The sequence below is a fragment of the Gorilla gorilla genome, chromosome 7 (assembly GCF_029281585.2).
Source record: "Gorilla gorilla gorilla isolate KB3781 chromosome 7, NHGRI_mGorGor1-v2.1_pri, whole genome shotgun sequence".
NCBI lineage: Eukaryota > Metazoa > Chordata > Mammalia > Primates > Hominidae > Gorilla > Gorilla gorilla.
The window spans coordinates 72,074,045-72,101,493 of NC_073231.2; the positions used below are offsets into that span (position 1 = coordinate 72,074,045).

The 27,449-nt window shown below is 41.6% G+C and overlaps 1 protein-coding gene across 8 annotated transcripts; it reads left to right on the top strand.

Moving 5' to 3' along the window:
- The first annotated feature begins 3,347 nt into the window (after positions 1 to 3,347).
- On the top strand, positions 3,348 to 26,717 carry CLXN (calaxin). Of its 8 annotated transcripts, none has more exons than XR_008667775.2 (9): positions 3,348 to 4,046; positions 7,636 to 7,791; positions 8,505 to 8,609; positions 9,278 to 9,429; positions 10,005 to 10,109; positions 14,662 to 14,747; positions 23,864 to 24,089; positions 25,518 to 25,602; positions 26,511 to 26,717. XR_008667775.2 is itself a non-coding variant. In XM_031013570.3 (7 exons), the coding sequence occupies exons 1-6, from the start codon at positions 3,989 to 3,991 to the stop codon at positions 14,719 to 14,721; spliced, it is 636 nt and encodes a 211-aa protein (XP_030869430.1). In that variant the 5' UTR covers positions 3,348 to 3,988; the 3' UTR covers positions 14,722 to 14,747; positions 22,295 to 22,694. The 8 variants fall into 8 exon arrangements, 3 of the variants coding, with proteins under 3 accessions (XP_030869430.1, XP_055204639.1, XP_030869429.1); XR_010134986.1 differs by having other exon boundaries at positions 23,868 to 24,089; XR_010134987.1 differs by lacking the exon at positions 14,662 to 14,747.
- Positions 26,718 to 27,449: the final 732 nt, after the last annotated feature.

Below are 27,449 nucleotides of genomic sequence, written 5' to 3' on the forward strand. Positions count from 1 at the left end.
GCTGACATTATGGCTATCATAATAATTAACTGTCACAGGCCACATCTTAATTTACAACTTTGTAAATTACATGTTGAGATACAAGAATCCTATCCTTAGTAAACCTTAGGCATTTGTCTTACTGGCTGGTCACTTGATTACAGTAAAAAAAAAAAAAAAAGTCTAGAAATACGTCAACACCAGTGAATATCAAGTGTGAATTTTGGAGAAAGGTCAGTTTAAATGAAAGCTCTTCTATATTGCCCAGCTCCCTTTAAAGGCTCCATTGTGGTTACTGTACCAGGGACTCAGCCCCAGGGTGCTGCAGGGAAACCTGGGGTTCGTTCCTGCTGGAGTGGTTCTCCTACCACTTTGCATCAATACAGACCACACAACATGGACCATGTGGTCAAATTTCAGAGGTACAGACAGATGATAAACAAACAAATGCAGTGATACAGCAAGTGAAATAGACTTAAATATATGGAGAGAGAGAGAGAGATCATGTGATTTAGTCTAGTGGGAAGGAGAGGTTAGAAAAAACAATTGTTTCACACAGTAGCAAGTGCTAAAAAAAATAGTATCAAGGAAGAGAATGGCTGGGTGGAGAAGGGTTCACTTCACATAGGGCATCAGAAAGAGCTCTTTGAAGAGTTGCCACTGGGAGTGGTTGGGGTGAAAAATATGCAGAAGTTGTTCATAAGACAGTGTTCTGTGGGTCTGAATACTGAGACTCTAGCTTGTCACCACAACCCTACAGCAAAGGGGAGAGTGACAAGTGGCAGAGATTTGGAGATTCAACCACCCAAACAACTGGTCACACATATAACTCTGATTTTTGTATCGCTGTCTCCACAAAATAAAATTAGTAAAGTTGAATTTCTATTATGCAGGTAACTAACCTGTTTCCCTTTTATTCAAGCAATTTTATAATAGATTTGTGATATACTTGGAGATCAATTCTATGATGTCATTTCCTCAACAGTTTCCAAAGGCCTTCATCATAAAAGGTCCACATTAAGGAAAACAATTTCATCAAGTCAAGGTCCAAGCTGTTTATCATGGCAACAATGCAGTGAATGCTGAGTCAAAGGGAAGATTGTTTTGCACACAAAACTAAAGGAAACATAGCGTTAATAGTCGCTTTAATGTACTTCTGTGTTTACAAAGTTATTCATCTTGAGGTTGCTTGGATTTTTGGAAAGTTCGATGATCATTTCATGCACAGTAAAATTTATGTCCAATACGAATTAAACACAATCCTTTATTATTCCATTATTGATTGATTTAATATGAAGTACCCTCTTAGACTTAATTGCCTTACTCTGAGAAAGCTCTTGGGGGAAAGCAGTCCTGTGTCTACTCAGCATAAGCAACTAAAACTACAAATAGAAACTTCAACTTGCTTTGAAATGTTATTCACTGACTCAATCAGGCCTGCAACTTGTTTCTAAAGTCTAAAAATATTAAGTTCCAAAACTTCACAAGAATGTAATGAAAGCTCTGAAGTTTACCCGTATGTTGACAAAACATACTCCAAATAAACATTGTGCTTTCCCTGAAAAAGATGGTAAGACCTTATTGTAAGGTCAACTCTGCAAATCACTTTCTTAGATAAGTGAGATTCACAAAACAATGCATTTGCATAGATATATAGAAAGATAGATAGATGATCGATAGATAGATAGATAGACAGATAGATAGATTGATTGATTGATTTTTTTGTCTAAAAGAACTGCATGGAAGAAAGAACTGGAGGAGAAAAGAAGTGGAAGAGGAGGAGGTGACTTACAAAGTTTCCTCAACAGGTTAAGGAGTTTTGGCCCGGCATATTTTAATTTCAATAATCTGTGTGATATTGCCCCTACATCTTTTTATTATTTTTTTAACTTTAAGGGAACATGGCTGATGGGCTCTAGGCCTTAAACTCGTGAAGGAATAACTAATTAGCTTACCTATAGCAAGCACCCGGTGTATGTGATCTCCCCAGGCCACCAGAAATAACCACCAATGTGCTCACCATCAGCGCAGGCCTGCTCCCCAACACAGGCCTAGTACATCAGATGGGGAGCCCACAGCGTCTCTTAGTAATTACCGACAACCACTCTTTCGGTTCCTTGTCTCTTGAAGTGAGCAGTGCAGCAATCTCTAGGAATTAAGTATTTGCTACAGCTCTGTGATCCAACAGAAATCAATAAGGTGTCACAGGTAAGTATAATTCAAATACGTCCAGTCTTTCCCTTTTGTTCTCTATGGTCTCAGGAATTTCACTCTTCTAGACAAGGGGATATGTAGAAACACTATTTAAAAATACTACTGTTACAAACTCATAATCACCATCAATTCATATCGGGTAACTGTTGTTAGGACATTTGCTTTAGGATAATACAGTCCATGCCTTCACCAAGCACCCTTTGCTCTAGTTTCAAACAGCATCCCAATCCTTCATTCCATAAACAAATGAAACAGTAAAGAAAAACCAGAGGCCTCGACATTGGAATTACTTCATTTGGGATTATTACTCATGGTTAGTAGAATTTTTCTGCCTTCAGTCTAAAAATGCCAGTATGTGTACAATAACATAGTTTGTCATTTTCCCCTCTGAAGTTAAACGAGCAGGCACTCTGGAGAATACTGTAGATTTGGTGATCCTGGCTGAGCCACCCCTTTTTATTGCTGCCTTAGCTGAAAGAGGATATCCCCTCTGTGATCAGGAAAAGCAGAAAGTCCTCCCACCCTGAAGATGCAAGGAATATCCTTTGTCTGCCGGCACAGAACCTGTCTTTCAAATAAGTAAAGGACCAAGGTTGCTGAGATATTTTCCGGAAAAGCAGGATTGGACTGTACCCCACACCCAAGTGGTGTTGTCAGCCCGTTTTCATTGGGGGGAATGCCTATTTAAGCAGTATAAAAATTCCTGGTGGCTTTCCTCAGATTCCACAGACAACCTCCATCTTTTGAGAGTGAGATGAGGGCAGTGGGAAAAGAAAAAAACTACAGTCACAAGCCACATAGCGCCATTTAAGTCAACGTCAGACAACATTAGGACAGTGGTCCCATAAGATGTAACACTGTACTGGAACACTGCACCTTCCCCAGAGTGCTTAGCACTCTGTTTTAGCTGCCTGCAGCATTCCGCGCTGTGACCTGCTGTGCAGGGGTGCAGCCCAAAAGCAATGGGTTGTACCATACAGCCTGGCGTGCAGTAGGCAAGGCCATCTAGGTTTGTGTCGGTGCACCGTGATGTGCACACAGTGATGAAATCTCCTAGTGACCTCGGAACGCGTCCCGCTCCTTAGGCAACCCGTGGCTGTATTCCAATTTCCCCTTGCTCTCAGAAACACAACTAAAAGCTTGAAGACCTCAGGTGACAGACTGCCTCCTGTTACCGCACCAAGACTGACAACCTAAGCAGTGGCTCCGCCCAAAGAGCAAGCTTCTCGCCCTCCGACGGGAGGCCCGGCAAGATCGTCCTCTGGACAGCACCTTGCTATTTTGTGACGCTGCTCCAGACCCCAAGATGTCCAAGATCTTGGGCCTTCCCTTGAGGCGTGACGCTCACGACCCGAAACACCTCTCATACAGCGTGCACACCACATTTCAGATTTTAATGATTTACACTGCAATCAAGCAAAGAGGCTGCGAACTCAAAAGCCAGCAACAACTGAACATTTAAACTCCAACGTCAACAGTCAGAATACAGCCCTCAAGGCGGCCAGCTGGGACCCTGCCGGCGGCACCGCGCACCCAGAACCCAGCACGAGCAGTCGCTGAGCCGATGGGCGGGGCCCAGCTGTAGCTTTGGCTACGTCGCGGGCAGCCTGGGAGCCAATCCGCGGCGGGCTGAGCCGTTGCCTTGGCTACACCGTCTGTTAGGGCCGCGCACGAGATCAGTAACTGAGACCTCACCGCGTTGCCCCAGCACCAGGGCTCGCAGGGGTCCCGCGAGGGTCTCGGTAGCCGCGCGCCCCGAGACCCCCGCCGCGGCCCGATTCTCTGAGCGCCAGACATGAACCGCAAGAAGCTGCAGAAGCTGACGGACACCTTAACTAAAAATTGCAAGCATTGTAAGTAAGAATGTAGTGCTGGACAGGCCGAGGCTCCTGGATCGAGCCTGGGTCCCACCCGGTGCTAAGGTCCGCTGTTGTGCCTGCTTCCCGCCTCCTGGGCCTCTGTGGGCTACCCACTGCCCCTCCACCCCGGCCCCTTAAGCAGAAGTCAGAGAGGGAATCCCGGGGTGCCAGCTCCTTGGGTTTGATCTTAGGAACCCAGGTCTCCGCCTCTAGTGCTACCTACACTCCCACACATGCATTTACTTGCTTCTCCAAGCCTCTTCTTTTACCTGATAGAAACATGTGATGTTAGCCTCAGTGAGGTGTAAAATAAATGCTAAAACCCACTGGTCTCAAGAAAAGTAGCACCACGAAGGTAGACCGTGCACTCACCCTGCTTTCTAACTCGCACATACACCCGCAGGTCCAAGTTCTGGAAGCTTACCAAGATACCCATAGGAGAAAACGGTGCTCAACTTCTCAGCATCTTTAGGAGAGATGAGTTGTGTCATCTCATCTGTGCCTCAGAACAATATTTGTTTGGAAACCAGAGTTCAGCACAACTAAACACGTGGTAAAGAATGGGTTCCCAACTTTAGACTCCCACTTTCCAGTGGCCCCTGGTGTTGAAAGATAAAGAAGACTTTGCAGGTGACAAGATGAGCCCTATTTGAAGGCACCTGCTCTAATCTCGCGTTTGAAAGGGTGGTCCTAGAATTTCATAGGAAACTTTGAGTTTATATTCAGACTGAAAAACATAATTGCACTTTAGCAAGGAAGCCGTGGGTATGGTTTAGATGAGGAAGATAATTGCCTGTCGAGCAAACTTAGAGGTTGTGTGTGCTAATTGCAAAACTACTGGCCACTTGAAGAAACAGAAGCAACAATCCTCCAAATAACCGAGTCGCTCAAAAAAGAAGGAATAAACATGTTGATGTAGTTTTAGAGATTGTAAGATCTAGTGCATTCTAATTATCATTAGTATCTGATTTAATACCTGGTAAGTAATGCTCTCTTAGTGGATGGTGATATAAATGAATTTTATGGTGTGTGTACGCATCTTAAAATGTTTAGGAAAAAAATCCTGTAATTTAAGATATTATTATGACTACTATACTCTGATGAGAGTTTTGTTCTGTTATTGTTTTTCTTAAAACACTTTCATTTCTGGGAGAATAGGTATTCTTCTAGTAAACATCTAGTAAACATTTTTGATAAATATTCAAAAACAATGCAATAGCTGCTATACACAATACTGATTTTGTCCCTTTCTGTAAGTTTGAATTTGATTTAGTCTCTGTTCAGTAAGTCTGAATGCATTGCAGACAATCATTCTGTGAACAATCAAAAGGTGAGTGTATATTTTTAAAGGTAAGTAAAAATATGGCAGGAAAAAGTCTGCTCTTGATTTTTTTCTTTACTAAAAAATTTTTAATGGGTCTTACAAACTTAGATGATTATTAGTTAAAGTCTATAGAAATAGTTATACGTCATGGACATTATAATAATTTTAAATTTTCTTTAACGGAAGAACTTTCCCCTAAAGTTAAATTTTGTTTTAGTTGCAAGACAATAAAGCTATCAAGATTCAATGGATAAATTTTGTAGAATCAAAGAAGAGTGAAAGATCTTAAGAGAGCATCTAGTTCATGCACCGTTCTACAGATATGTTCTGCAGGACACATTTACAGCATTCCAAGAAGATGAAAACCTATTCTTGAATTTTCTTGTTTCATTTAATATTGTATTCTAGAATTTAAGAAATGTTTAGCAATAAAAGTTTTCTTATGGCTAACCTTTGATCCTTTGGGTAATAAATTAAACTAGTTTTTAAAAATTTTTATTTCAGCTGAGATGGAAAAATGGCTAACCAACATCCCCTCTGCTACCATTTTATGTACATGAACAGAGTACATCATTCTTCATGCAGGCTTTTCTTCCCCAACCACTAACAGCTCTTGCTTTTTAGGAGGTTTGTGTGTGTGTGTGTATGTGGTTACATATAACATGAAATTTACTATTCTAACCATTTTAAGTGCTTAATTTCATGGCATTAAGTACATTCACACTGTTCTGCTTCCAACACCACCATCCACCTCCGTAACTTGTTCATTGTCCCCAGTGGAAACTCTACCCATTAAATGTTAACTCACCATTCCCTCCCCATCCTAGTCCCTGGCAACTATCATTCTACTTTGTCTCTATAAATCTGACTAAGTACCTTATATAAGAGGAATCATACAATATGTGTCCTTTTGTGTCTGGCTTATTTGACTTAGTGCAATATCCATAAATGTTCATCTATGTGTCAGAATTTTCTTCCTTTTTAAGGCTGAGTGATATTTCATTGTATGAATACACCACATTTTGTCTATCCATTCCTCCATTGATGGATTCTTGCATCTGTCTTTTGACTGTTGTGAATGATGACACTATGAACATTGTTGTACAGGTTCCTGCTTTCAGTTCTTCTGAGTATGTAAATAGAAGTAGAATTCCTGGATCACGCAATAATTGTGTTTAATTTTTATGAGGAGCTATCATACTGTTTTCCACAGTGACTAACAGCTGTTTTTGAAATCATAACCATTATATTGTTTCCTACTATTTATTTGCTGAATCTTTTTTCCCAGACTTTTTAGTGTTTCTCTTTAAATGTGGTTTTCCAAACCAGAAATCCCACAAATGCCTGTACCGACCTCTAGGATGAGGTGTGATTTTTCCATTCCTAGATGCTGTCTTCTGTTATACACACACAGGTTTTGTCCTTGTTTGTTAAAATGCTCAATCACAGTTTTGACTGGTTTCAAAATAAATTTTCCCCAACTTCCACCCATACTTGGTATTTGAGCTTTTATATTATCAAGACCAGGCAATAACCCTTCCACCTACATTCTCAAATGGGGATTGGAACACAAATAATTAACTCGATATTTATAACGATGGTCCTTTATACAATAATGTGTATGAGCAAGTATCTGTTTGTGTATATATCCTTTAAATAAAAATTTCCTTCCTCCAAACTATTACTGAATAGTTGCATGTTAATTTTTGCATAATCCTCAAGAAGAGCCATATTGGGTGCTAAAATATGCTTTAAAGCTTTTTTATTGGAAAACTGGTGACTCTAGTTTCCAAAATCTGGCTTATGAATTCATGAAGCCTAAACTGAAATGAAAATTGTTACCTAATTCTCATGAACCTGACATCTATTTCCAGGGAAAAGAAGTTGTAAATCTCGTGAATGCCATGGTAAAAATACCGAGAAAAAGTTACCATTCTTTAGTCTTACCATTCTTATTTTGAGACATATTTCTACTAGCCTTGTAGAGTTTAGAATCCGACACCACCATCATTATTCTAGTAACTTGGCTAATAGTATCGTATTTTTTCCCTAAACATGGGAATTCCTGTTTGGAGGGTATGCTGCTTTTTTTATTTCTATTAAGTTAAGGGTTCATGAATCTCAAAACAGGAGAGTCTTCTATTGACAATTACCTATTTGATGTCTTTGACGTTGTTTGTCTGTAAACTTATTGCAAAATTTAAGTTAGAACTTAAAGATTAAGGGTTCATTTTTGTTATATCTATTTTATTATTTCAGTTAATAAATTTGAAGTGAACTGTCTTATAAAGCTTTTTTATGACTTGTTGGGAGGAGTAGAGAGGCAAGGTCTGGTTGTTGGACTGGATCGTAATGCATTTCGAAACATCCTGCATGTGACATTTGGAATGACAGATGACATGATTATGGACAGAGGTAAGAGACACACAAGATTCAAATTAGCCAAATCCAGCCATAACTGAAAAAAAAAAGGGTTTGGTGCTTGGACATCCTCTTGGTAGGAAGCTTAGTGTTTTGCATTCCCAGTGTCATTGGAATATACAAATTTAATTTTGAGAAGATCATAGAAAAGGAGGTAATATTGGCTTTATTTTGTGTATTTAAGAAGAAGACAAAGTCATGTTGACTAACTACCTTTCTCTTACGTTATATCAGATAACCTAGAACATTTCGATTTCCACTTAATAAACATAATAAATAGAATAGTTTTAAAAGGACATTTACATTCTTTACATCATAGAAGATATTTCAGTGACAAGATATAATTCTATGCATCAAGTAATGACTTGAGTAACAAAACTATTAAGTATTTTATTTATATTAGTATATTTATCTAATTAATATGACCAACAGATTTTATAGCAACATACTTATTATTAAATAATGATTAATATACTTAGACATTGAGAATTGTATTTGTTCCCACAAAAACATTTTAAAAATTGAATGTTTAATAAAAGAGTTTCATGATATTATGATGTCTTAGTTTCCTCTTTCGTCAAATGAGAATATTGGACTTTACAAGCTGAAGTGTTCTCTTAATTTTAAAAGTGAGTGATGCCAATGTAGATACTTTACTGAGAGTTATCATGCAGGACAGGTGTTCCATTTAACCTCTCTCCCTTTAGTATTCCGAGGTTTTGATAAAGATAATGATGGCTGTGTAAATGTATTGGAGTGGATTCATGGATTATCACTGTTTCTTCGAGGATCTTTGGAAGAAAAAATGAAATGTAAGATTGCAGGTTGTCCTATTGGTTCGCACATTATGAATAACATATCTAAAGCACTTAAATCAGTGTCTTTTAACCCAGACAGTAAAGTGGGTTTGTTGGTTGGCTGGTTAGTTGGTTTGAATCCCACTAGCCTATTTTATGGAATGAATTCAAGTCAATAAAATATGAAAGAAAGTTAATAAAAAGAAAACTCAAGTGATTCTGAGTAGTAATTTATGCGAAGGAAGACTCCATAGGCATTACTACATATGCTAATTATGTGCATATACATTTATATATTAAGCATTTGACAGATTTCATTACTTGAATTGTAACCATAAAACTAGAGAATATCGATTCAAGTGTTCTCATTCTTAATTAACTCTCAATTAATTCTGATGAACTCTGCTTATGAGCCATATTTCAATCAGTTTTCCAAGAGTTTCAAGGTGAAGATATTCAAGTTACCGTTCCTTGGTATGCTTTTTCATAATTGAGAGTCAGGAAATATTTCCTAAGGATTATTGTATATATCCTAGTATACATTGACACTTACAATGCAAATCAGGCTGCACTAAGACCTGTGGGTACAGCATCAAGATAGAACTTGACCCTGAAAAGTTTATCAGAGAAAATATTACCTTACTGATAGCATGAAATTCATGATTTGTTATTTTCTTAAAAAGATTGCTTTGAAGTATTTGATTTGAATGGTGACGGATTCATTTCAAAGGAGGAAATGTTTCACATGTTGAAGAACAGCCTTCTCAAACAGCCATCTGAGGAAGACCCTGATGAAGGAATTAAAGATTTGGTTGAAATAACACTTAAGAAAATGGTAAATATGGGTAATGTCCAGTTTTTTATTAAAATTTGTGGGCCAGATATGGGCTAGAAATAAGAATTCAAATTATTATAATTTTCAGTTCCCTGCTTGCTTAAATAAAACACATAAATTATGCTCCTCAACATATTAATAGTTCTTTTCAGTTTCACCACCTGACCTCTTATTTTTCTAGCACTTTTTTTTTTTTTTTTGAGACAGGGTCTCGCTCTGTCTCCCAGACTAGAGTGCAGTAGCATGATCACAGCTCACTGCATCATCAAACTCTTGGGCTCTAGCAATTCTCCTGCCTCAGCCTCCCAAGTATCTGGGACTACAGGCGCACACCACCATGCCCAGCTAATTTTTTTTTTAATAGAGATGAGGTCTCACTATGTTGCCCAGGATGGTCTCAAACTTCTGGCCTCAAGGAATCACCCCGCCTTAGCCTCCCAAAGTGCTATGATTACAGGCCTGAGCCACCATCCCCAGCCTAGCACATTTTTTTAAATTAACGCTTGACTATGAAAACAGCATGTATTTGCAGTAATCATTTTACGTGTTGCCTAACATGTTTCTCATTCCCCTAGGATCATGACCATGATGGAAAGCTGTCTTTTGCAGACTATGAACTGGCTGTGAGAGAAGAGACTCTTCTACTGGAGGCCTTTGGGCCATGTCTTCCTGATCCAAAGGTATTGATATGACTTTCCCTGAACGGTAATCAAAGTAGAATGTAGAACAACCCAGGACTTCTTGATTTAATGGGTAGTGGATCAGACAAATCCTGTCCACCAAGAAAGAATACCTTTTAAATACAGAAAGCCCACTGAATAACCTGCTGATTCATTTCATGGTACTATTGTGACCCAGTGCTGTGTTTCATTCATTAACTCATCCATGTCAGAAACAATTAATGAGGTTTAATGTGTGCCAGAAGCACAGATGAAACGCTCAGTGATTTTACTCAAGGGCTCATATTTTCCAGTGAAAATAATTACACAAGAGTATGATACATATTATTATAATGATACTTAATTACTTGTATGTTCTTCATCAATGCCAGGCAACGTTGTAAACACTAAGCCTCATATTGCCTCATTTAATCCCCATAACAACCCTGTGAAGTAGGTAGTAATATTAGCCTCATTTTCCAGATGAGGAAACCAAGGCTTGGAGAGTTTAGGCACCTTGTCCAAGTTTACTCACTTGTTAGTGGAATACCCTGGGTACCCTGGTGCCAGAGTCATAGAGATATGTGTAGAGTGTTGTGGAACTTGAGAAGAGGTCATCTAAACAGCTGTATGGGAGGACTGGTAAATGACTGGTAGGGCAGGGAGCTTATCAGAGTAACTGGTTTTCAAAGGACAAAATAGCCAGGTCAGATGGGGAAAAATAATCTGAGCAATGCGTGATGTATGCACAAAAGAGAGACAGAGAGAGATATAGAGAGAGAAAGAAAGAGATGGAGCAAGATATGCAAATACATCTGCACTGGACGAGGTTTTGGTGTGCTCTGAGGCTGGTGATAAGGCTGCAGAAGCACAGCCTGTGGAGCTTGGAGCTCAGATTTAGTCTTGAAGGTGATGAGGCATCCCTGGAAGATTGAGGCAGGCAGTGTGATGTGATATAGAAACAGTATCACTCTTCCCAGCCCTAGCATGTGTCTCCTGCCGCCTACTCAACATGTCCACTTAGATCTCCTCAACATGTTTTTGACTTTTCCCCAAAACTCACCCATCCCCCAGTCTTCCCTATCTCAATAAGTGGCAACCACATACGCCCAGTTGTTCAGTCAAAACCTAGGGGCCATCTTTAATTTCTCTCTTTTAACACTGTTAGCTACACCTCCAAAATATGTCCTTGAATATAGCCTCTTCTCCTCACATCTGTTTGCCACCACTCTAAGTTAAGCCACTGTTATATGTTACCTAGCCTAGGTTGTTAGCTTTCTGGCTTCCACTGTCATCCCCTACTGACTTTTCTCTACAATGTCCAGTATGTTTAAAATGCAAATGCTGTCAGGCCCCTCCCATACTCAAAACCCCCCCCCAGAGGGTTCTGAAGTGGACCCAGTGGGCCATTTCCCTCTCTCCACCCACATGTCCTATCATCTCCCTTCTCTCTTGCTGCTGGAGCCACAGCCTCTGGCTCATGTGCCTCCTCCATGCCTGTGCGCTTGCTGCTGCCTCTGTCCAGAAGCCCTTTCCCCAGACCCTCCTGGGCCTCATTTTCTCACTTCATCCAGTCTCTGCTGCAATGCCGCTTCCTCACAGAGCCCTGTCTTGACCATCTTAACAATCTTCCCTGTTCATCCCCTAGCCCTGCTTTCTTTCTTTTTCTTAGCAGCTCTTTTTATTACCTAGGTATATCTGTCTCGCCTTGTAGATGTCAGCTCACTGAGGCCAGGAACTGAGTCTTTGTTTCACTGTGTTTCCCCATACCCCGTGTGTAGCACATGGTGTGTGTCTAGTAATGAGAGATGGATGGATGGATGGATGGATGGATGGATGGATGGATGGATGGATGGGGTGGGTAGGTGGATGGATGGATGGATGGATGGATGGATGGATGGATGGATGGATGAGTGGATAGATGGATGGGTGAGGTGGATGGGTGGGTGGGTGGGTGGATGGATGGACGGACGGACGGACGGACGGACGGACGGACGGATGGATGGATGGATGGGTGGGTGGGTGATGTAGGTGTGTGGGTGGGTAGATGGATGGGTGAATGGGTGAATGGATGAATGGATAGTTGAGGTGAGTGGGTAGATGGATGGATGGGTGTGTGGATGGATGAATGGATGGATGGATGGATGAGTGGAAAGATGGATGGGTGAGGTGGATGGGTGGGTGGGTGGATGGATGCACAGATGGATGGATGGATGGGTGATGTGGGTGTGTGGGTGGGTAAATGGATGGGTGAATGGGTGAATGGATGAATGGATAGTTGAGGTGAGTGGGTAGATGGATGGATGGGTGTGTGGATGGATGAATGGATGGATGGATGGATGGATGGATGGATGATTGGACGGATAGACGAGGCAGATGGATGGATGGATGGATGGATGGATGGATGGATGGATGAGTGGATGGATGAGGTGGGTGGATAGGTGAAGTGGGTGATTGGTTATATGGATGGTTGGATGCGTGGGTGGGTGAATGGATGGGTGGGTGAGTAGATAGATAGATAGATAGATGCATGGATAGATGGGTGGATGCATGGATGGACGATGGATGGATGGATGGATGGATGATGAACTGGGTTGATGGTTGAGGTGGGTGGGTAAGTGGGTAGATGGATGGATGGATGGGTGAGGTGAGTAGATGGATGGGTGAGGTAGGTGTGTGGGTAGATGGATGGGTGGATGGATGGATGGATGGATGCATGGATGGATGAGGTGGGTGGATGGGTGAGGTGGGTGGGTGGGTAGATGGATGGGTAGATAAAAAGATGAGTGGGTGGGTGGATGGATGGATGGATGGTGAGGTGAATGTGCGGGTAGGTAGATGGATGGATAGATGGGTGGATGGATGGATTGGATGGATGGATGGATGGATGGATGGATGAATGGATGGATGAGATGGATTCATGGGTGAGGTAGGTGGGTGGGTAGATGGATGAGTGGATGGATGGATGAGGTGAGCAGATGGATGGGTGAGGTAGGTGAATAGATGGATGGGCAGATGAAATGATGAGTGGGTGGATGGGTGGATGGATGAGGTGAATGGCTGTGTAGGTACATGGATGGATAGGTGGGTGGATGGATGGATGGATAGATAGATGTTGGATGGTTGGATGGATGGATGGATGGATGGATGAAGTGAATGGGAGGGTGGGTAGATGGATGGATGAGTGGATGGATGGGTGGATGGGGTGGGTGGGTGGATGGATGGATGGATGGATGGATGGATGGATGGATGGAGTGGGTGGGTAGATGGATGGGTGGATGGATGGATGGATGGATGGGTGAGGTGGGTGGATGGGCGAGGTAGGTGGGTGGGTAGATGGATGGGTGGATGGGTTAATGGATGAGGTGGATGGATGGTGAGGTTGGTGGGTGGGTCTCAGAAGTGCCTGATGGGGAGCTCTGGATATCTCCATCTCCTCAGAAGCTATTTCATTCATTTACCTTTATCTTTATACCACATCTTCCATCTCTTCCCTCTCTAGTGAAACCTTCCTATTAGAATTTTATTATTTATTTATTTATTTATTTATTTATTTATTTATTTATTTTTGAGACGAAGTTTTGCTCTTGTTGCCCAGGCTGCAGTGCAATGGCACAATCTCGGCTCACCGCAACCTCCGCCTCCCAGGTTCAAGTGATTCTCCTGCCTCAGCCTCCCGACTAGCTGGGATTAGAGGCATGCGCCACCACGCCCGGATAATTTTATATTTTTTAGTAGAGACGGGGTTTCTCCATGTTGGTCAGGTTGGTCTCGAACTCCCGACCTCAAGTGATCTGCTCGCCTCGGCCTCCCAAAGTGCTGGGATTACAGGCATGAGCCACCGCACCCGGCTCCCATTAGAATTTTAAAAGATTCAAAACAGTCCCATCTGAAAAGCAAAATGAAAGAATGAAAGGAAGAAGGAAAGAAAAGGAGAGAACTTACCTTAATTTCACACTTATTACTTCTGTTTCTTATATAATGGCTTTCCTTCTTAAAGCCTAGCTTCTTGAAAGAATTGTCCAGATTTAATACCTAACTACTATCACTTCTTCCCATCTACCCCTGAATCTGCTATTGCAAGGTCATCCTCCCACCTTGTGAATAAATCCCTTGAATGCTCTTGGCTTCTTACCTTACTGAACCACATCCCCCTCACCCTTGGCTCTCAGTACAGCCTTCCTGTTCCAGAGAGTGCCTCGTTCCCAACCAAGGCCCGGCTGTGCCTTGATTGTTCCTCCTGGACTCCCATAGTCTACCATGTGCCTTTCCCTACCACAGCCCATGCAGCCCTGACTGATTCTTGCAAGTTTCTGGCCAGTCTCTGCCACCAGGCTGGAGACTTTTGGAGAGTTGGGTCAATTGGTCTTGCTCATCTTTGTGGCCACATAACCAAGCACTGTGTTTTGAGTGTAGTCATGAGATCTGTGAGTGAAACACATGAACACCAGAAGTTCTCGATGCCCACTCACCCTCAGTTATCCTGTCTCTACACTAAGGAGACATACAGAATATTTTGTGGTGTTCTACCTTTTTTGGAAATTTATACTAAATTGAGTACCTTTTTTTACAGAGCCAGATGGAATTTGAAGCTCAAGTATTCAAAGATCCAAATGAATTCAGTGATATGTGAATAACTAAATGTCTATATTGTCTCAAGTGAGTAAAAAAGGAGGCACACGCGTATTGCTTATTTTTTCTATTTAGTTCAGAAAAAATGATGTTGAATTGTGTGTTTCAGGGTGAGGAATGCCATTGGGATTTTGATAAGGATTGTATTGAGTCTGTACATCACGTTGGGTAGTATGAACATTTTAATAATATAAATTCTTCCAATTCATGAATATGAGATGCCCTTTTATTGGTCTGTATTTTCTTTAATTTCCTTCATCATTGCCTTTATAATTTTCAGTGCATAAGACTTTCACCTCTTTGGTTAAGTTTATTACTATTTTTTATTTTTTTGCTGCTATTAGGAATGAGTTTTTTATTAATTTTTTTCAGATAGCTCATTTGTGGGTAGAAACGTGACTGATTTTTGTAAGTTGATTTCGTGTCCTGCAGCTTTATGAAATTCACTTATTTGTTCTAACAGTGTGTTGTTGTTTCTGTTGTTGTTGTTGTCATTGTTGTGTTTGTAGGGTTTTCTACATATATGATGATGATGTTTCAAAATGGAGGTAATTTTACTCCTTCCTCTCTAACTTGGATGCTTTACTGGGGGAACCTGCCCCCAATATTTCAATGTACGTTCTTTCTATTTTCCATAAGTGTCAGCTGGCTGAGAAATAGAGACAGTACAAAGAGAGAAATTTTACAGCTGGGCCACTGGGGATGACATCACATATTGGTAGGACCATGATGCCCACCTGAGTCTCAGACCAGCAAGTTTTTATTAAGGGTTTCAAAAGGGGAGGGGCTGTAAGAATAGGGAGTAGGTACAAAATCACATGCTTCAAAGGGCAAAAAGCAGAACTACTAATAAGGGTCTAACAAAGATCACCTGCTTCTGAGGGAATAGGACAAAGGGAAAAGCAGAACCACTGATAAGGGTCTATGTTCAGCGGTGCACGTATTGTCTTGATAAACATCTTAAACAACAGAAAATGGGGTTCGAGAGCAGAGAACCCGTCTGACCACAAATTAACCAGGGCAGAGTTTTTCCCCACCCTAGTAAGCCTGAGGAGTACTGCAGGAGACCGGGGCGTATCTCAGTCCTTATCTCAACTGCACAAGACAGACATTCCTAGAGCGGCCATTTATAGACCTTCCCCCAGGAATGCATTCCTTCCCCAGGATATTAATATTCCTTGCTAGGAAAAGAACTTAATGATACCTTCCCTACTTGCATGTCCGTTTATAGGCTATCTGCAAGAAGAAAAATACGGCTCCTTTTGCCCAACCCCGCAGGCAGTCAGACCTTATGGTTGTCTTCCCTTGTTCCCTAAAAATCGCTGTTATTCTGTTCTTTTTCAAGGTACACTGAGATCATATTGTTCAAACACACATGTTTTACAATTAATTTGTACAGTTAACACAATTATCGCAGTGGTCCTGAGGTGACGTACATCTTCAGCTTACAAAGATAACAGGATTAAGAGATTAAAGTAAAGACAGGCATAAGAAATTATAAAAGTATTATTTGGGAACTGATAAATGTCCATAAAATCTTCACAATTTATGTTCCTCTGCCCCAGCTCCAGCCGGTCCCTCCATTCAGGGTCCCTGACTTCCCGCAACAATGCTTTAACTTCTTTTACTTGTCTAATTGCTTTGGCTAGAACTTCCAGTACTATGTTAAATAGAAATGGCAAGAATGAGCACCGTTTCTACCAGAAGTTTTACAGAAAGTTTCTTTATTTTAATGATGATGTTAGCTGTGGGCTTTTCATACATGGCCTTTCTTGTGTTGAGGTAAGTTCCTAGTGTACCTATTTTATTGAGAGATTTCATCATGAATGGTTGGTGAACTTTGTTAAATGCTTTATTTCTGCATCTGTTGAGATGATAGTGAGGTTGCTTTCCCTTTTGTTATTGTGTTGTATCACATTAATTGATTTGCATATGCTGAAGCATCTTTGCATCCCAGGGATGAATTCCACCTGGTCATGGCATTTTGATCTTTTTAATGCACTGTTGAATTCAGTTCACTAGTATTCTATTGAAAATTTTTGTTCCAATGTTCATCAGGGATATTGGCTTGTAGTTTTCTTTTCTTGTGCTGATTTGGAATCAAGTTGATACTGGCCTCAAGAAAGGAGTTTTTGTAAGTTGGCCCTTTTTTTCTATTTTTTTAGAGGAGTTTAAAAAAATAAAAGAATTGGTATTCATTCTTCTTAGTATGTTGGGTAGAATTCACCTAGAAAGCCACCTGGTCTGGACCTTTCTTTGTTAGGAACTTTCTGATTACTGATTCAGTCTCCTTATTTGTTATTGGCCTGTTCAGGCTTTCTGTTTCTTCCTAATTCAGTTTGGTAGGTTGTATATTTCTAGGAATTTATCCATTTCTTCCGTTATCCAATTTGGGCATAGTAATTTTTCATTGTCTTTTATGATCATTTTTATTTCTGAAGCATCCATTGTAATGGCTTCTCTTTCATTTATGATTTTGAGTCTTTTTTTTTCTTAGTCTGACCGGGTGTTTGTCAATTTTGTTTATCTCTTCAAAAAACCAAGTCTTAGTTTTGTTAATTCTTTTCTGTTCCCTATTTGTTTTATTTCTGCTTTTATCTTTATTATTTCTTTCCTTCTGCTAACTTTGGGCTTAGTTTGTTCTTTTCTTCTGGTTTTTTGAGGTGTATAGTTAGGTTTTTTTACCTGAGATCTCTATTCTTTTTTAAAGTAGACATTTATCATTGTAAACTTTCCTCAATACTACTTTTGCTGCATTGTATAAGTTTTGTGTTGTGTTTTTGTTTTTGTTTTTGTTTGTCTTGAGATAATTTTTAAATTCCCTTTGATTTCCTCTTTGAACAAATAGCTGTTCAAAAATGTGTTGTTTAGTTTCTATATATTTGTGAATTTGCCCATTTTCTTACTGTTATTGATTTCTAGTTTCATTCTGTTACTGTTGGAAAAGATACTTGTAATGATTTCAGTCTTCTTAAATTTGTTAAGATTTGTTTTGTTACCTAACATGTGATCTAACCTTACATGTATGCTTGGGAAGACTGTATTCTTTTGTTGTTGGATAGAAAGTTCTGTACATGTCTGTTAGGTCTTTTCATCCATAGTGTTGTGCAAGTCATCTGTTTACTGATTTTCTGTCTGGATATTTTATCCATTATTGTAAGTGGTATATTAAAGTACCTTACTATTACTGTATTGCTATAAATTTATTCCTTGAGATCTGTCAATATTTGCTTTATATACTTTAGGTGCTCTGATATTGGTTGCGTATATATTTAAAACTACTATATGTGCCTGTTGAATTGACCATTTCTCAGTCCTTTGTCTTAAGATAATTTTTTACTTAATACTTCTTTTATCTGATATAAGCATAATCACCTCTGCTTTCTTTTGGTTACCATTTGCATGGAATATCTTTTTCCATCCTTTAACTTTCCTCCTATATGTGCCTTTAAATTTAAAGCAAGTCTCTTGTAGACAGCGTATTGCTGGATCTTTTTAAAATCTGTTCAACCACTCTATGCCTTTTGGTTGGGCAGCTTAATCTATAATCATTTAAAGCAACCATTAATAACTATGTACCTATTATTGCCATTTTGTTTATTGTTTTCTGTTTGGCAGTTGTTTTCTCTTTGATTTGATGATGTTTTGTAATGATTGTTTTTGGGTATTTTTGTGTATATTTCAATTATAGGGGTTTTGGTAGTTATTTCAAGGCTTGCATAAAATATCTTGTCTATTTTAAGTTGATAACAATTTACCTTTGATCACACACAAAAACCATACTTTTAATCCTCCCACACATTTTGTGTTCTTGTAATTAGTTTGCTTCTTTGTACATTGTGTGTCTCTTACTAAATGTTTATCTTTTAACTTTTATGTTAGGGTTAACAGTAATTTACATACTACAGTGTTGCATTATTCTGTATTTGTCTACATATTTATCTTTACCAATGAGATTTATGCTTTCATTTGTTTTCATGTTGCTGCTTACCATGTTTTTATTTCAAATTGAAGAACTCTCTACCATTTTTGTAAGTGAGGTTTAGTTGTAACAAACTTCCTCAGTTTTTGTTTATTTGGGAAAGACTTTATCTCTCCCTTTTTAAAGTATAATTTTGCAGGTATAGTATTCTTAATTGGCAGGGTTTTTTTTATTTTCTTTCAGTGCTTTGATTTTGTTATCTCACTCTTCCCTGGTCTACAGGGTTTTTGCTGAGAAATCCACTGATAGTCTTATCCACATTGCCTTACATATGATGTCACCTTTCTCTTGCTGCTTTCAAAATGCTCTTTATTCTTGACTTCTGACAATTTGATTATAATGTATCTCATTGTATCCTTCTTGGGGTTGACCCTATTTTAGGCCCTTTGTGTTTCTTTTATTTTTTTAGACATAGTTTCACTCTTGTTGCCCAGGCTGGAGTGCAGTGGTGCAATCTCGGCTCACTGCAACCTCTGCCTCCTGGATTCAAGTGATTCTCCTGCCTCAGCCTCCCAAGTAGCTGGGATTACAGGCACGTGCCACCATGCCTGGCTGATTTTGTATTTTTAGTAGAGATGGGGTTTCTCCATGTTGGTCAGCCTGGTCCTTTGCATTTCTTTAATCTGGGTGTTCATTTCTCTCCCAAGATTTGGGAAGTTTTAAGCCATTAATTATTTAAGTAAAATTCTTGACTCTTTCTCTTCTCCTTCTGATACTTTCACAATGCATATATTGGTTCACTTGATTATGGCCCATAAATCCTGTAGGATTTCGTCATTCTTTTTTACTGTTTTTTTTTTTTTTTTCCTTTTTCTCCCCGACTGGATAATCTCAAATGACCTGTCTTCAGATTCACAGATTCCTCCTTCTGCTTCATTGAATCTGTTCTTAAGGCTGTCTGTTGCATTTTCTGTTTCATTCATTGTACTTACCAGCTCCAGAAATTCTGGGTTTTTTAATGACTTTTATCTCCTTGTTGAACTTCTAGTTTTGTTCACGTGTTGTTTTCCTGATTGAGTTGTCTGACTGTGTTCTCTTGAAAGGTGACAATGTGCTATCAGCCCTCACTTGGTCCCGGCACCTCCTCAGCCTCGAAGTCCACTCTGTCCGCGCTTGAGGAGCCCTTCAGCCTGCCACTGCACTGTGGGATTCCCTCTCTGGGCAGGCCTAGGCCAGAGCCGGCTACCTCTGCTTGTGGGGAGGTGTGCATGGAGAGGCGCAGGCTGGAACCGGGGCTGCACGTGGTGCTTATGGGCCAGCACGAGTTCTGGGTGGGCGCCGGCTTGGCTAGCCCCGCACTTGGAGTGGCCGGCTGGCCTGCGGGTGCCGCCGGCCCTGGGCAGTGAGGGGCTTAGCACCCGGGCCAACAGCTTCGTAGGGTGCACTGGGTCCCCCAGCACTGCCCGCCCGCCCAAGCAGCGCTAGAATTCTTGCCGGGCCTCAGTTGCCTCCCCACGGGGCAGGGCTCGGGACTTGCAGCCCGCCATGCCCAAGCCCCACCCGACCTGTCTGGGTGGGCTCCCGCTCCGCCCAAACCTCCCCCACAGGCCTGCCCCCTGCTCCACAGTGCCTGGTCCCATCGACTGTCCAAGGGCTGAGGAGTGCAGGTGTGCAGCTTACAGTTTACTAACCTTCTCTAAACCAATCATTTTGAATTCTTTGTCAGGAAATTCAAGGATTTCCATTTCTTTGGGGTTGGTTACTGGAAAATCAGTCATGTTTCATTGGTTTTATATGTTTCTTGTAGCTTTGCATTTATATCTACACACGAAGGAGCAGTCACCTCTTCCACACTTTTATGGGCTGCCTTTGGTGGGGAAAGACCTTCACCTATTGGTGGGTGTGAAGGCACCAGCTGGGGTGTGACAGCTCTGGCTCCAGGTGGATACATCTTGGACTCTGGGCAGCTTAATCAGCTGGGGTCAGCATCAGTGAAGACTGTGGGCACCATCAGTCATAAAAACTGTGGGTGTCCATGATGGTGACAAAAGCTGCTGGGGTCCTCAGTGGTGAAGGCTACTGGACTTCTGCTCTCCTTTTTACCCACAGAGAGAGGTCACAGCCAAAACGATCCCCTTTGTTGCCAAGCTGTGCCAGGGTAGAAGATGAGGTGATGCAGATAAAACGCTTCCAACACTTTTATATACAGCTGTCCTTGGTTTGGGGGTGCTTTAATGGGTTCCTGCAGCTTCTTCACTGTACTCTGGAGTATTCTCAGAGCTATTTTTGTTGGCAAGTAGCTGTTAAATTCTTGCTTTTGTTGGGGAGACAAGAGCTGGGATCTCCTAGTGTATCATCTTGTTGATATTACTTGCCTGCTTTTAATATTTTAACTAATTTTTCTGATTACAAAGGAATTGAGGTTCTCTGAAGAATATTTCAGATATTTAGGAAATTTTAAAATAAGATGAAAATATTGATTAATATTCTGATATAAATCCTTCCAGACTTTTACAATGCATTTGTAAGTACACCTACATTTTTGCAAAGAGAATACTGTATTTTTCAGATGCTCATATTGAAAATGCACTTTTGTCTTGGTGTACTACTATTTTGTGAACATTTTTTAAGGTCATTATTTGTCTGTAGCTTGACTTGTAATGGCTGCCTGGTATTCCATCATGACTGACTTTATTAAACCACTTTCCTGCCATTGACATGTCAGATGTTTCCACATTTTTGCTATTATAAATAATTCTAATACTGAACACTCCCTGTAGATAAACCTTTTCACATAACATAGTGCTTACTTTCTTGGAGTAAGTTTGTAAAAGTAGAATTGTTGGGTTAGAGTCTCTGCATAATTCTGAGATTTCTAGCACGTGTTGCCAGACCATTCATCAGGAAAGGCTTCCAACTGAACTGCCATCCCCAATGTATGAGACTCCCTTTCCCTGCAATATACATTCTTTTAATTTCCTTACCAGTATCACGGACCGTCATGAGCATGATTTTAATTTATCATTTAAAGTACTATTCTTAGACATCTGTACCTAAACTTTTTACTGTATGTTGAGTATATACTGACCTCCATATGAATAACCCTCTTTTATTACTTGACATTATTTAAACCTAAAAGATGTTAACAACAAAAAAATCCTAAGTAATTTTAATCCAGCTTAAGATGATCATGGCACTTGACTGTAAGAATTCATAAGCTCTGTTCAAGAGCCTCTCAATACATCTAGAACACATCTCCTCTGCCGTTCATCATAAACTGCCCAAATCACTTCCTTGTGCTGCAATATCTAGATTGATGGATTCTCTTAATTTCACTACTGTGCCAACTCAGAAATGATTGTAACACTGAAAATTAACTCACCACATAGTAAGGGTATCTAAGTACCCTTGGGGTAGCTTAAAGGAAGAGCTGTCTCTCCCCTCTTGCCCATTCTATGCCCTCACCTCCTGACTGCTAGGCTTGGCCTGACTTTTCTCCCCGCTAAGTACAGCCAACCTGACTGACCTTGGTCTTTGCCTGGGTTTGTGGGAGGGGTAGGTTAAGACTGTGGATGAGCAGTTATAATTTGGAGGATTAGCGATAGCCTTCCTCTAACTGGCTCCTCTCATTGGCTTCCCCTTCTCTTCCCAGCACTCTGTGTGGAGTACCAGAAAGCCAGGCTAGGCCTGTTTAGGAGAGGTAGACATCACCTCGCAAGCAGCATGAAGAAATTCTATTTGGGAAACAATTAAGTGTTTTTTTTTAACTACAGGATTTTAAAACCACCACTGAAAACTGGTAGTCCTGCATTCTTAACCTGCAAATATCTCTGTGTACAAGACTGCACTTGTAAGAAACCAGGCCTGCAATTGCTTGCACCATAAAGTCATCCAAAACATTCACTAAGTTCCTACTTTGTGCAACACCATGAGGGTTAATGTATTCTAAGTCGGTTGTCCCTGCCCTAACCCCATTCACCATGTAAAGTGATAATTCCATGTGCCGCTTGTGTCGTCACCTGTCACTGCTTGGATTCATGGTAATAGCGCCTCTCCTGCCTCCCCCCACAAAGTTATATCATTTGTATTAAAGAAGGTTGTTAAAGGGGATTCAAATCAATTACTTTGAAACTATGAAGACAACCATCTGGAGAAAGTTCCTTTGAGCTGCTCTGTAGCTCCCGTGCTTTTCCTGACCCTGTGTCTTATCTCAGGGGGCCATTTCCTCCCAGAGTCACCTCTGACGCTCGCCCAGTTGTTCACAGCTAGTGTTTAGTTCTCACCAAGTGCAACCAAGGGAGGATTGGGAATTGCATTAGACATAGAGCGACTACAAAAGATACATAATAAAATAGAAATTTAACCCATATATACATTAATTACAATTTAGCAAGTTGTGAGGATGGTTTGGTAATATTTCCAAAAGAGGCAGAAGTAATAGATCTGCATTTTCTGATGGAGTGACTGCCCTCTCTGTCAGAGATTGAGGCAGATGGTGTCTTGCAGTGTTTTCCAGTCTAAGTTGCCATTGAGGGACAAGCCCTCCCAAACAGGTAGCAAGTAAATCAAAGTGCACTTCTAACAGATATATCTCAAGTAAACTTGCTCAGTTTTTTTCTTTTTCTTTTTCTTTCTTTCTTTTTTTTTTTTTTTTTTTTTTGACAGAGGAGTCTCACTCTGTCACCCAAGCTGGCACGGTCTTGGCTCACTGCAACCTCTGCCTCCCAGATTCAAGCGATTCTCCTGCCTCAGCCTTCTGAGTAGCTAGGATTACAGACACACACCACCATGTCTGGCTAATTTTTTGTACTTTTAGTAGAGGCAGGGTTTCACCATGTTGGTCAGGCTGGTCTCAAACTCCTGACCTCGTGATCTGCCCTCCTCGGCCTCCCAATGTGCTGGGATTACAGGTGTGAGCCACCACGCCCGGCCAAACTTTCTCAGTTTCATGGGAAAGTAATAAAGACAGGAAATCTAATGGAGGCATCCTTAATGAGGCTGGGCGCACGTCTGCATTTGAAGTGCCTTTATCGGCATCACTGCCCAGGCAGCAGCTCACTGACCCAGCTCCACCATTGGTCATTTGTGGCTTTCTGTGGACCTCAAGCCTCCTACCTACCCTTCAAGAAAATATTCCTCGCCTAAAACACACATCCTCTCATTTATTTTCACTTCCCTCTTTTCTGTTTTGCTCCACACTGCCCCTATTATGTGGTCCCAGCTAGGCTCACAGAGGTCCCTGGGGTGAGAGATTGTCAGCGTGGAGGACATTTGGATGCACTGGTTGAAACCCAGGCTGCCATCTCCTAGCCTGAGCTGCACCTGCCCACCTCCCATCTGCATTTCCAAAGCCTCGTGTGGATGAAGGGGACCTAAGCAGCCTGCTCCCTGAGGGAGGACACCACTACTCGGAGCCACACAGCCTGAAGACAGAGAACAGTGTGGAAGTAAGCAGAAGGGTTTAGGAATCCTCTCTGTGAGTGGCATTTAGAGCCTGAGTCACTGCCTCCCAGCAGAAATAATTAGCCCAAAAGCACTGGGAAGTCTGGGAGGTTAATTAAAACCATTTAGTCATGTCTTCCTTCATGAATCCTTTAGAAACATGATAAAGTCAGAAAATGGAATAAATTAAATTTTTAAGATCCCCATAATCTCAATAATACATGATATGAAAATCCAATGAGCCCTTTTGTTCCAGATATTGGGCTAAGCATTTTACCTGCATTGTCTCACTAATTTCTCCCAACTATCCTAAGAAGTAAACATTACTTACTATTTTCATCCTACAGATCGAGGAAATTGGATTTTGGAAAATCAGGAACGTCCTATGTGTCTCAACTAGAAAAGGGCAAAAGCCAAGATTCAGACCTTATCTAGTTCTAATGCTAAAGACCTTTGTCTAAAGCAAATCTGTTCTCGCCACATATCCTCCACTTACTCCTGTGGAGTGAGTGAGTGTCTCCAGCTCCAGAATCTCCCAGCAGACCCTCGTGGCTGCAGGCTGGGTTGCTATGTGGTGTACATGTATTGTGAGATCATTGATTCCTCTCCTATCCACTCTTCTCATCTGAACATACCTTGGGATTTGCTTTCTTTAGTGGGAGTTTCCTGCTTGGATGTAATGCCTTTCATATTTGGTGCTAATAAGAATCCGGACATTAGGCTGGGACCTGGCCTTACCAAGAGTTCAGATGTGGTGGAGAACATGGAGTGGTTACTAGGCTGGAAAACTCTGTTGGCACCAAGAGAGTCAGAGTGAGAGGAGCGTCAACAGACTATGCTAAGAGGGAAGAGAGGCAAAGACCACCACCTGCTTGTGAGGAGAATGGTGGAAGCCAGACTCCTCAACTAGAGAGGGACAAGGAATGCTTCTTTGGGCCATCTCGGATGATGTCAGGGAAAGGCTTCTACCTAGAGAAGAAGAAGATGCCAATGATAAGAGGCCATGAAATGAAGTGGCAAACATAATAAATTATAATGTGGTGCTTTCCAGGTGCCAGTCACTAGCCCAAGGATAGACAGCTGGGACACGGTAGAGCTGGGACTTGTACCAGATTTGACCTGCAGCCCAGGCCATTACCCATGTTCTAGCCCTGACAAGATACCGCCTGGCATGGCACAGGTCACATGAACTTTGAAAGTGTGATATAAGTGAAAAGTGATTATAGGTTGGTAGGAACCATGGCATTTATCATCCCAAATGGGATGCTATCGTGAAAGGAGATGCTCATAGTTACATCAGCACAATGTAATCTGGGGTTGTCCCAGGCAAAGCAGGATGTATTGTCACCCTATTTATAGGTTATTAATTACTCCACAAATTAAATTTATGTAAAATTGGAATAACACCTGCTCTCTCTGCCTCTACTTCGCAGGGTTTCTGTAAGGTAGGATTGAATGAGATAATGTCTGTTACATCATGTTACAAAGAGGGAAGCTGTTTCCCCCTTTGAATAAACTGTAAGTATGATCTGAATGCATGGATTATGGTAGGTGTGTCAGGACAGTGACATGTGTGCCCATCTTGGAGTGTGCTTAGGTTCTTCATAGGTGCTCATGTGTAATGATTAAGTATGGGCACCAAAAGCCTGGAAATGGGGAACCCTGGTTTCTGGATCCCTCCCTGTAATAAATGCATGGCATTGCTTAAGTCTCTTACTAGTATAAGGAAGTTGAAGGATGTTTCTAAAGTATCTTTAATAATTGAATTTAGAAAAATTAATTTCATGAAAGTCCGGTAAAGTGCTGGTGTAAACATCACCAGAATGCTCCTGAATGCTACCCTCTTGGAGTCAGCATTAATGCAACTACCCTCCCCCCCACACACACACACACAGACACACACACATCTCTCTCACGACACACTCAGAACATACAGACATACACACCATAGTGTATCCCATTTACCACATGCAGTAGAGTTATTTGAATCTCTCTCATCCCATCAAGAGTTCACTAATTCTAAAGCAATTGGCATCACACTGCTCACGTCTAGGGTTCTGATTAACCACATTCAAGATTTAATGTGTTTGTTATGCTGGCTCTAAAGTGCTAAAATATCAAAGGGAAATTAATGAGATATGATTTGTATGAAAAGATAAAAGTCTAAAATCCCATTAGATAAACATGAACTTGCATCCAAGTTACGTGAGCTCCAACAAGCCAAATTCATGCCGTGGTCCACTTGCTGTGTTCTTAATTGGGATAGTGTGAATCTGACTAAGTGCAAGGCAAGCTGCTTCCCTCTTCATATCTCTCATTACTTGGTACTGTATTTTGATCCATGTAAACACAGAAAAGAACATAGCAGCCCCAGAAATTCAAGTTAGTCACTAACCAGGAAGTGGGTGCACCTTCCGTATTTCCAGGGACCCTGGCGGTTACGCCGTGGGATGTGTGCGTGATGTGTGCAGCCCCTGCAGCCAGCGCCGGCACACCCCATCCCAGACAACGGAAGCGCTGCGGAGAAGCGGCCCTGCCCCTACACGCACCAAGCTCTCAGTCTAGAAGAACAGAGTTGCTGTTTGCTGTCTTGGAAACGAAAGAGGAGGAAGAGGAGGGGAAAGGAAAAAAGGAGGAGGAAAACAAAAACACGGAGTGGGGCGAGGGGGAGGTGGAAAAAGAAAAAGATTGAGTGGAGAAAAAAGTTTTCATGCCATGAATTTTTTAAAAAAGGAAACAGGTAAGCAGAGAGTTAAGGGAGTGGTGTTTTTCTCTTCTTTCATGGCCACAGGATTCTAGAAAATCAAATAGCAGGTCTGGGAGGGACAGCCTTGCTCCACAGAGTCTACTGAGAGGTGGTGCAGTGGGGAGACAGAACTGCAGCAGGGCAGGATGTGGAGCAGGCCAGGGCCTGCACCAGCGCCCAGGTATGCGGCTGACAGGCAGGGCGCTGGCCCGCGGCAGGTGCAGCACCGCCAGTGCCCGCGGCCCCAGGAAAAGAAAACCTGCAGGTGCCGTCAGGACATGTCCTGAGCCTCCGAAGCCACGCGCTTTTCTGAATAGCTGTCCTATGCTCATTGTCTGGCCGCAAGATGATGGTGTGCATTGGGAGGGGACAAGAGGGAGGGAGTGGTGTGTGGAGTCTCCTGCTCTGGTGGCTTTGATGACACACAGGGGTGGCTTCAGAGAGAGGGGCAGTGGGAGGAGACGGGGCAGGCAGTGGAGATCCCAGGGTGCTGGTGTGGGCTGGCTAAGCCTGTGCCAGAGGAGGCGGGGTGGGGACTCCCCTGCCAGTCCCGGGGCAGCTCCTCTTCCCGCAGAAGAGCGCCCCTCCCTGCCCTCTCTCCCAGGCTGCATGGACGCGG